Source organism: Epinephelus lanceolatus, chromosome 13, assembly GCF_041903045.1.
Source record: "Epinephelus lanceolatus isolate andai-2023 chromosome 13, ASM4190304v1, whole genome shotgun sequence".
NCBI lineage: Eukaryota > Metazoa > Chordata > Actinopteri > Perciformes > Serranidae > Epinephelus > Epinephelus lanceolatus.
Window position 1 is genome coordinate 27,344,182 of NC_135746.1, and position 10,060 is coordinate 27,354,241.

Here is a 10,060-nt window from a genome sequence, read left to right on the forward strand (position 1 = left end):
TTTAAAAAACTTAAATTTCAGATTTAAAAGCAACTGGTATGCATGTTTTTTATTTTTAAAACCAACTAGAGCTGCAGTACAATAATGAACAGAAAACAAAAACCCAGGACAGCTCAAGAAAAATAAGTTTACAGAAGTGCTGAAACACATGAAACTGTCAAGAATTGAGAGGTACAGAAAGTAAAAACATTTACAGTAAAAGTTGACGTACATGGAGCAAAGATGAGACAAACAAACGACAGACTAATGTGCTATTTAAAGGGTCAACAGATGAACATGAATAGTACAGAGACAACAAGAGTTTTTGTAAGTCATTCATGTCAGTTAGCTGATACTTTAACCAGTGACTGACATGTTTTTACGCTGAGGCTAGATTGGTCTCCACGTTAACTCTTCCTGGAGCTTCTAAATTACTAAAACAAAAAATAGCCCTGAATCCTCTGTCGTTTTATCCTAGTCTGCAATCTCTGATACAAATCCCTGACCACAAAAAGCTAAATAATCTGTGTAAATCAATCAATAACAATCACCTCACTGGGCATTTTATCCAGTGGGGCGTTGCTCTCTAAAGCTTGGACGATCTGGGCAGCTGAGGGTCTCTTCCTTGGGTGTTCCTCTGTACAGAGACAGAAAAGCTCCACCATCCTCTGGTATGAGCTGCCCAGTGCATCGACATCCAGCGCTGGCCTCGTGCCCAACCTCTCGTAGTAGGCGTCCTCATCAAAGCTCACCTCCATTGAGTCCTCTGTAATACAATTGCAAAATTTTAACACACACTGTTATACTGGTCTTTTTTTTTTTTGGATGACATTTCATGGCATGCTATGATTATTTTTCCCTAGTTTATGACATAATGTCACATCTATAACACAATATATTAAGACTTTTTATGGCATTGTTTATGACAAACTATTTCATGGCCTTTTTTTATGGCATGCGACAAAGAGTGTCAAAAGTGATGGTATGGTACGTATTTAGTATAGGACATACTGTGACTTTTTTACAACAAATGGTATGACTTTTTTTTAATGACTGCAGTACTTTGACTTTTTTTTCACTATACTATGCCTTTTTCATGACATACTATAAGAGGACTTTTTGGACATACTATAGTATGACTTTTTGACATACTATGACTTTTTGACATACTATGACTTTATGACACTACTATGACTTTTTTGACATACTATGAGAGGACTTTTTTGACAAACTATACTATGATTTCTTTTGGCATACTATACTATGACTTTATAACATACTGTGCTATGACTTTTTGACATACTATACTATGAATTGTGTGACATACTGTGCTATGATGTCTTTTGACATACTATACTATGACTTTTTTATGACATACTATACGATGTCATACTATAGTATGTCATAAAAAGTCATAGAATAGTATGTCATAAAAAAGTCATACTATAGTATGCCAAAAAAAGTCATAGTACAGTATGTCATAAAAAAGTCATAGCATGGCAGAAAAAGTGCCATAATATAGTATGTAAATGATGGAAAACTAGTATGTCATGAAAAAAATCATTGGTCATAAACAAAAAAAGTCATAGTATAGTATGCCACAAAAAGTCATAGGACAGGATTTTATAAAGGTCATTATGTCATATAAAATGACAAAAAAGTAATACTCTCATGTGTCATAAAAAAACTCATTGTTTAGTATGCCAAAAAACAAAAATAAAAACAAGCCACAAATGTCATCATATATATCATATATATATATCTATTGTCATTAAAAAGAGAAGTCATGAAATAAAATCCAAAAATGTGATTGTTGAATATGTCATAAAAAGTCATTAAAATGTCACAGTTTAGTATGCCATAAAAACACCACATGCAAGTACAGCTTTAAAGCATTTGTTACACTGAACTGCAGTAGGAACATGGCTCCTGAAGAAACTGAAAATTACATTGAAACTGTGACAAAACTGTAACTGATCTGTAGAATAAGAACACATTTCAGCTGACTGATGTGGACAAGTGCAAAATTCAGGGCTTCCTGAGGTCTGTGAGTGGCTCACCTTCATCCTCCTCTTCCTCGTCCTCATCCTCCAGCATCTCCAGATGAGGCATGGCAAGCGTCATCATCTCCCACAGAGTCAGACCGTAGGCGAAGATGTCGGCCTTGTCGGTGATCTCTCCGCCCTCGTCCAGAGCTTCCTTGGGTTTCCACGGCTCTGTACCGATGTACTCTGCCTTTGGGTCTGACACTGAGCACACAGATGAAAAAACATTAATTAAAGCCTAATCGGACTAGATGACAATTTAATTACAAAGCAAAACATTCAATTTGTCTGTTAAAACAAGAAGCTCATGTTTTTCTGGGCCATTTTACAATCACATCAACGAAGCAAGATCCAGAGGTTTGCAATTAGTTTAAGTTAAACTCAAAATAGAAGACACCTCCACTGGCTAATGACATGTATGTATGAGAAGAGTTAAAGCATGAGAGACTGACGACTTAATGTTTCTGTATGGGCACAGGAACAAAGTTAATCAGCTGCTGTAAACAGTCGTTTCCACCCAAATGTTTTCTGCCAATTCTGTGCTTTAATCCATGATTAATCCCACTTGTACACAAACACGCACACATACTGAACTGAACTGAACTGAATTTAACTAGTATTGTTTGTGTATCCAAAGCCTGATAATCAGTAACAACTTCTTCTCTGTTTCATCGACCACAATTGTTTCCCAATAACTATTAAAAACACATTAATGATCCAGTAATAACATCACACTGGGTGACATGTTGGGTTAGTTTATTTTGAGACTTCCTACTGTGTAAATTATTATTATTAATACATGGCTGAAAACATTCACACGGCACTTATACAAATGCACTGCTGTTTCAGAAAACCACTGAACCATTTTTTAACCTTTATCTTCAAGATGCTGCTGTTTAAGATGGCTGATGTCTCAAAAATAGGGATGCACGATAATTTCAGTACATCATCGGTATTGGCCAATACTGGCTTTGAAATTAACTTGCTTTTTCTTATTTTGCACAATGAATTAATGTTACACACAAAAAGCACTCAATTCTCCAGTCTCAGTCTCCAGCTGCTGGTGGGCCATCATGATAAGAGTATGCACGCAAAATAAGATGTTAATTCCACTACAGAAGAGACTTGATGATCACTACAATTAGGCGGGGAAAAAAGTGGATATATCAATATTGTTATCCCCAAATAATTTGTTACATATCGGCATATCAGATATCAGCAAAAAAAAATCCAATATTGTGCATCCCTACTCTAAAAGCCATTTCACAGGTTGCCAATCAGACAATCCTTCTGCCATGGTTGGCATAATTTAGTGTTTCATGCAGAACAGGACAGGTGACTGTTTGTCAGATCGGAGGTTTGATGGTTGGAGCAGCTGAGTGGTGTATTTGGTAAGTTAGTGAGTGGAGTATCTGCAGGCCATGAATCTTTGTACCTGCTGGGAGAGTGTATTTTTTGCAGAGATGGGATTTCAGAGCAATGGACATTTGTTTTCAAGATAACATTCTCTGTCTGGAATTATAGGTTGCTGTTGTGTGGCAGCACGATTTAGGAGGAAACTTTTTTCTTTTTCTTAACAAAAATGGAACACAGCGATGTGGATAATTCACACTGGACCTGGTGTGTGTAGTTGTCATGTGAAAAAATTTGCATGCAGATTTTCTGTATTTCCACATTTTTGCATCATACTGTTGGAAAAAAAAGGCTTTAAATCTACTATTAAAGGCTCAAAACTGACTAATAATTTTTCTACTGCTCAAGATATTACCAGTTAACTGATAGTGTTTTAAAAATAAGACTGTGTGACCTGAAAATGTAGACACAGGAACAAAATCAAGAGCCATATTACTCCTGTTCACCGATGTATGTCTGCAACTGAAACTCTTTCGAGGACCTACAGTACGAGCCACAGTTTATTGTTAATAAGCTGTTGTGTATAAACTGAGCACTGTGGGAGGCTTTCTGTGCTCCAACCATCCCTGCCCCCACCCATCACACAGAGTACAATGCTGCATTTTCTCATCAAGGCTTCTTGGCTGATTTTTATCATAAATGACATGAAGACAGTCGTTACCTCTCATGTTCTCGTCCAGCTGCAGAGACACACCGACATCGCAGATCTTGACGGTCTCAAAGTCTCCTTTGATGACAACATTACATGACTTCATGTCGCCGTGCAGCAGCTTCTTCTCATTGTGGAGATACTGTAGGGAGAAACAAACAAAGGCTTAACAACGTCCTTCTGTGTTTATTTTGCTTTGTTAAACAATCCTCATTTCTGAAATTAAATTAAAAGATGGCTGATGTTGAGAGGAGACAAATATGATTTGGGAAAGAATGAACCACTGGCGCTGTGAGTGGGTTTTGACTATGGTTTCCCATGGATATTTTATTAAAATCATATTCTTTTTCTTGACATGTGACTCAACCAATTAATGCCAAAGCATAAATAGAGGTCAGAAAATAAAATAAAATGTGCTTTTTGTGTGTTTCATTTAAATATAAGCTCAAAGTCAGAGCTGTAACTTGTTTTTTCTTTTAATTGTTAGGTCCACACCCTTCAGGTAACCCCTAACTACACACAAATACATATTCACACATGGACTCATATTATTATATTACTATGGAAGTATGAAGTATTACTATGAAACTCACAAGCTACCGGGCAGTGTGAAGTAAAAAACAAGCTCCACTACTTTCACCAGCTGCAACTTTAAAGTGATGTACGCACTAGAGTATCAGTAATTATATTTCATTAATATATATGTAGATTTTTCTGAAATTTGCTATTATGCATAATGAGTAGTTTTACTTTTTTACTTTAAGTATATTTTGATGCTAATACTGTTTGAATAAAGGACTTTTACTTATAACAGTATTTTTTTTCAGTGTGGTACTTCTTCTTCTTTTACTTTACTAGTTTGTATTTTTTGAAGTGGGGTCGTATGAAGTACTTATCTATTGTCAGTGTATTGCCTATAGTAATTAATGGTCAGAGCCCCCTCAGTTTGGAGAAGCGGGCAGGAGTCTGACATGGAAGCTAAGCAATATACTGTTGTTGACAAGGTCAACGGTCCATGTTGTTGACAGGGTCAACAAAAAAATGTATTTTAGCCACCTAAAATAAAAACAGTGTCACTAAGTATATGATATATTTGGAATATTTTCACTTCTTTACCTTGCTGCCAGATAGCTCTTTCTGACTGGGAACTGAAGTGAAAGTTATCTGTGCTCTCTTCAAGGCCACCAGTAATTTTACCGTGCTGAACATGGAAGCTGTTGGTCTACCACTGCCTCAGTCTGCTGTTTGTTTGTGTGATCTTGTGACTTTGATGTTTTAAAGAGTTAGTTTGGATTCATCATAGTCACACAGTAACATAAACAAATTACAGATAGATGCAGCAGTAGACCAGCAGCTCCTGTGTTCAGCAAGGTAAAATGACTGTTTTTGCCAATGGAGTCTGGTGGCTCTGAAGAGAGCGATATAACATCTTCAGTTCTGGGCTGTCTGACAACAAAGTAAAATAGCATACACTTATATTATATCCACACGAAGACGGAACCAATTTCGTTTTTTCAAAGTTTTCCATAAACACGGAATCGTCTCAAGATATGTGTACGTAAACATGAAGCCACTGAAAACGCTGTAGTATATATGCAAGGCCTGTAAGTGGCACTGCAACGCTGCCACAAAGTACACCAAAAACAGAGAATAAGAAATGGAGCATGCGCATAAAACAATAAACGAACACAAAGAAGAAAATGGCGGAAAATACAAATGCCAGAGCAGTCCACTTTGTATGGACTGATGACGAGGTAGAGCTGTTACTTAGGGTCACACTTGATTACAAAACTGCAGGGGAATGTTGACTAGCACATGCGAGTTAAGGGAGAAGTGGGGTTATGGCGTCATCGTTTCAGGAAAGAGGCGTACTGTGTTGTAAATATGGAAACGCGAAGGTGGCATCTTCAGATTTTTTCATTCTGGGACCCGGTTTCAAAAGTTGGTGTATTTGGGCTCCTAAAACGCTGGTTCCGTGTTTACAAAAGGTCTATACGTTAAAAAAAAACCCATTGCGGATACACCTAATCTCGTCTCCGTGTGGACATGGCCTTAAACTGATTTTCTTGGGTTGGACTTTTTCTAGGTAGTGTAATGACATTTTGTTACTAACCCCCATCCACAGCAAAACATTGCTTAGCTTCTGTTTTGGTACTCCCGCCTGCTTCTCCAAACTAGGGGCGTGCTGACCATCCTCAATTGTTTGTAATACACTGACCATGGGTAACAATCCCACTTCAAAAATCTTTACTATCCCTTTAAGTAAAGGATCTGAGTAAATCTTCAACCACTGCAGGCAGGTTAGATAGCAACACTTTGGTCATAAAATGAATGTCAGGATACTGGATGACTGACGAGCAGACAGAGGTGTCAACTACACATTTCAAAAGACAAGACATAACTTTGAAAGAGTGACTGATGTGTACAGTGTGTCATGGGAGATCAAATTTCATGGATATACAGAGACACAAGCGTGAAGTTAATCCAGCTGTAACTGATCCAGCTATATTACACCAGGTAGAAAAGAGTCTGTGAGTTACCTGAAGGCCACGAGCAACATGCAGAGCCACTTTCTCTATGTTGGCAGCAGGGAAAGCTTTCAGGCCGTCCTCTCTCCTCTTCTCTATCAGGTCATTGAGGGACTGCTCTCCTCCGTACTCCATCGCCAGACACTTTGATCCATCTTTGGCCGTGGTGAACGCACGAAACCCTTGATGGTGGGATAAGGATACAGAATTAACAAACCAGAATGTAACACAATATTACAATTATGTTGATTACGACAGCACAAAATAAAGTCAGTGTAAATGAGTAATTTATTCCATTCTTGTCGTGTCAGTCAACACTGAAAATGAACTCAACTCAAACTGAATCTTAAGCAAGTGACCAGCAAGACAATAATTGTTTGGGTTATTATTTTCTGAAGGTTTCAAAATTTAGAAAACAGATGTAAAAGAAAGTGATGGTGAATTATGTAACTGAGTTTTGTTGCTGTTCCCTTGGGGTAATATTGCAAGGCATTTATCAACATAATCATCAGCTGTGACTCTGCAGTTTGTATGTGAAGTGTAAAAGTATCAAAAGTGTTCCTGTGGTTCACATTGATTCTAGAGACACAAAGAGGGACTGCTCTTCTGAAGAACATAACACTGGGTCTGTTATACTCGCCACTGTAAAAGTACTACATCAGCGTGAATGTGCTGTGAGAGTGCTGTCATGTCTTACCAACAATGTTTGGGTGATTGATTCCCTTCAGGACCTTTGCCTCCTCGTTCAGGCGCTTCTGGTAAACCGCCACCTGTTTGGCTGCACACTTGCTGTTGATCTTCTTGACAGCCCAGGGGGATGCATTCAACTTCCCCTGTCTAGGATTAATTTAATCAGCAAAACATAATATTTATACACAGACATGAAAACATTCACATGACGGAAGCCTGGAAAACATCACTGTTTAACAATTTATACTGAAGATGGATATGAAAGGTCATGGTGAAGCTATTTCAACTCAAATAATTTGTATTCTAATGCATGAAATTCCATGCACACATTTGGCAATTTAATGTGGCCTTGCTAATTAAAAGCACAAACACCATCCATCATGACAAAATGATTAAAAAATAAATGATTAGCGTCTCTTCTTTCAGAAGCTGTCTGCTTATTCTTTCAATGAAATACACAAGAGAGATGAAGGTCAAAATGTTTTTTAAATGAAGGGCCTTTTGGTAAAATGTTGAACGGAAACAGACCCTTTCAGAAATTTAACTTATGCTTTTATATCATTTTAACTGGCATGAATACGGCACAGAAGTGTTGAAACAAGTGTAGAGGGAGAGGAAAGAGGAAAAAGGAGGAGACAGATGGTAGGTGAACCAAGTATTTAATCATTTATATTTTAAAATGAACAGTGTCTAAGATTTGTGGTGATTAAGTGGCATCTAGCAGTGAGGACTACAGACTGCAACCAGCTGAAACTTCTGTGTGCCAAATATGAACTCCTAGTCAGAATTCCTTCAGTGTTCATTGCTCAGTTGTTTTTTTTTTGCCAGGAGCTAAATTATCCACAGAGATGTCCTCCTCCTCAAAACAAACGGACCTGATGACTAAAACTAGTAAAAACACCGAATAACAGTTTCATGTTACAAATCAATGTGTCTCTGACACATGTTGGAGATGGGCCACTAGCCCAGCACTGCTAATGCAAGCTCACCCTTTTTCTCTGACAGCTTAAGTTCCAGACGTTCAGGAGGTTTTTTACCATGAGCTGAATTATTTGCAGAGGTCTCTTCCTCTCCAAAATCAAACAGACCTGGTGTTTTAACCCAGTAAAAACACTGGATAGAGACGTTTCTCAGTGGGTTTCTCCAATGCTCTCATCGAGGAGAAGCTGCTAACTAAGGTGGCCGACACAAAAACGCAAGAGGCCCTATCTAGAGCTAGTGTTTGGTTTGTCGTGGCGGTGCAACATGGTAATCTCTGCAGACAAGGACCCACTCCCTATGTAGATATAAATGTCCCTTTTTAGGTAACGAAAGTACGATTCTTATTTTCAGGTAACTATACACCACAGAAAATATACACATGTTATATTCCATTTCTGCCAGTATATCCCCTTAAACCCTACACATTGTACCTTTAAATCAGACAACATCACATACCTGTTCATAAGGTAAACATTGACTCCAGTCCCACAGCCCAACTTCTTCATGAAAGGTGAGGCTGGGATGGTGATTGGGGTCCCTCCGTTGCTTACAAAGCTCTTCACTCTGACATTTTTAGGGGTCTTGAATGAGCCCTCATCGCTGAGTGTGGCAAGGGAGGCCATCCTGTCCAAGGAAAACAAACAATAAAATGATTAACAAGAGAAAGCATATTTGGATACAGCAAATGAATCAAAGGCATGACATTATGCTGAGCAACATTAGAGGATACAGGTAAACTACATTATGGGACCTCCTCTAACTCGACACTACAAACGTTTTAAATGGGTCCAAGTGTATTTCCTTTAGTGTGTTTGTTAATGCAGTAGCTGACCAAGGAAAATGCAACAGGGAACGTAAGTAAAAATTATTTGATGTAACACTACATGATACAAACTTGCACCGAAATATATTATGAAATATCTGATTCGTTTACTATGTATACAGCTGTCTTTGTCTACGACGACATAACACGACAATAAAGGCCAAATTTTGAATGGAGGCTGACATTAGCACGTCACTAATGGCGTTGTAAATGGAGATTTGTATCGGTGCTTGGCAGCTGTAAACGTAAAAACAGAACGACACTGACTTGGAAGTTACTTGTTTTTCAACACTATCACACAATTTAGTGAACAACTAACCCATGACGGAGACATATTAGCGACCAAACCTAACATAAATAAAGCTAAAAGTAACGTTAGCGTCAACTGCAAAGTTAACGACGACACTATATCATTCGACAAGTTACTTATACAAACATGGCGACAGTAAATTGTGTTTTGAGGCAGAAAACATAATAATTTAGCTAATAAATGTTTTGTTACCTGCGCTTTCTTTCTCTGTCACAAGTTAACACAACCGCTACAGTTAAAACGCGCCGAACATTCAAACGGCTGCTTCCATCGCTCCAGGCTGTACGGGTCCCGCAGAAGGACAAACTGAACGCATGCCGTTTGCGGTTGGAAATAGAACAGTTTTAGCTAAACGGCACTGTGGCAAATCACACGCTAGTTTTATTTGTTTCAAAATACTTTATGTTGTATAAATGTTACACTGTGATTATAACGAGGGCACAGCTTTATCCCACAAAGACATCAACGGGATTTTTAAATAGTTACAGTTGTAATACAGCTTTTCACCAGCTGAGGTCAGTCACGTCATAAAATTATTATGGTAGGGAGTTGCAAGTTTGTTTCATTCTCATCCATGATTATACACTCACCAGCCACTTTATTAGGTTCACCTTGCTAGTACCAGGTTGGACCCCCTTTTGT

The 10,060-nt window shown here is 38.1% G+C and overlaps 1 protein-coding gene across 1 annotated transcript; it reads right to left on the reverse strand.

The window, feature by feature from the left end:
* Positions 1-34: 34 nt before the first annotated feature.
* On the reverse strand, positions 35-9,703 carry pbk (PDZ binding kinase). Its single transcript, XM_033647790.2, has 7 exons — positions 9,611-9,703; positions 8,742-8,909; positions 7,312-7,451; positions 6,627-6,796; positions 4,099-4,228; positions 2,040-2,228; positions 35-745 (listed from the first exon to the last, which is right to left on the reverse strand). The coding sequence occupies exons 2-7, from the start codon at positions 8,906-8,908 to the stop codon at positions 513-515; spliced, it is 1,029 nt and encodes a 342-aa protein (XP_033503681.2). The 5' UTR covers position 8,909; positions 9,611-9,703; the 3' UTR covers positions 35-512.
* Positions 9,704-10,060: the final 357 nt, after the last annotated feature.

Excerpts from the sequence above, each read along its gene's own strand:
- pbk (XM_033647790.2), bottom strand. The coding sequence starts at position 8,908 with ATGGCCTCCCTTGCCACACTCAGCGATGAGGGCTCATTCAAGACCCCT. Across the intron at positions 6,797-7,311 it reads CAATCACCCAAACATTGTTG|GGTTTCGTGCGTTCACCACG; the intron begins GTAAGACATGAC and ends CCCACCATCAAG. Across the intron at positions 4,229-6,626 it reads ATGTTGCTCGTGGCCTTCAG|TATCTCCACAATGAGAAGAA; the intron begins GTAACTCACAGA and ends TTCTCCCTACAG.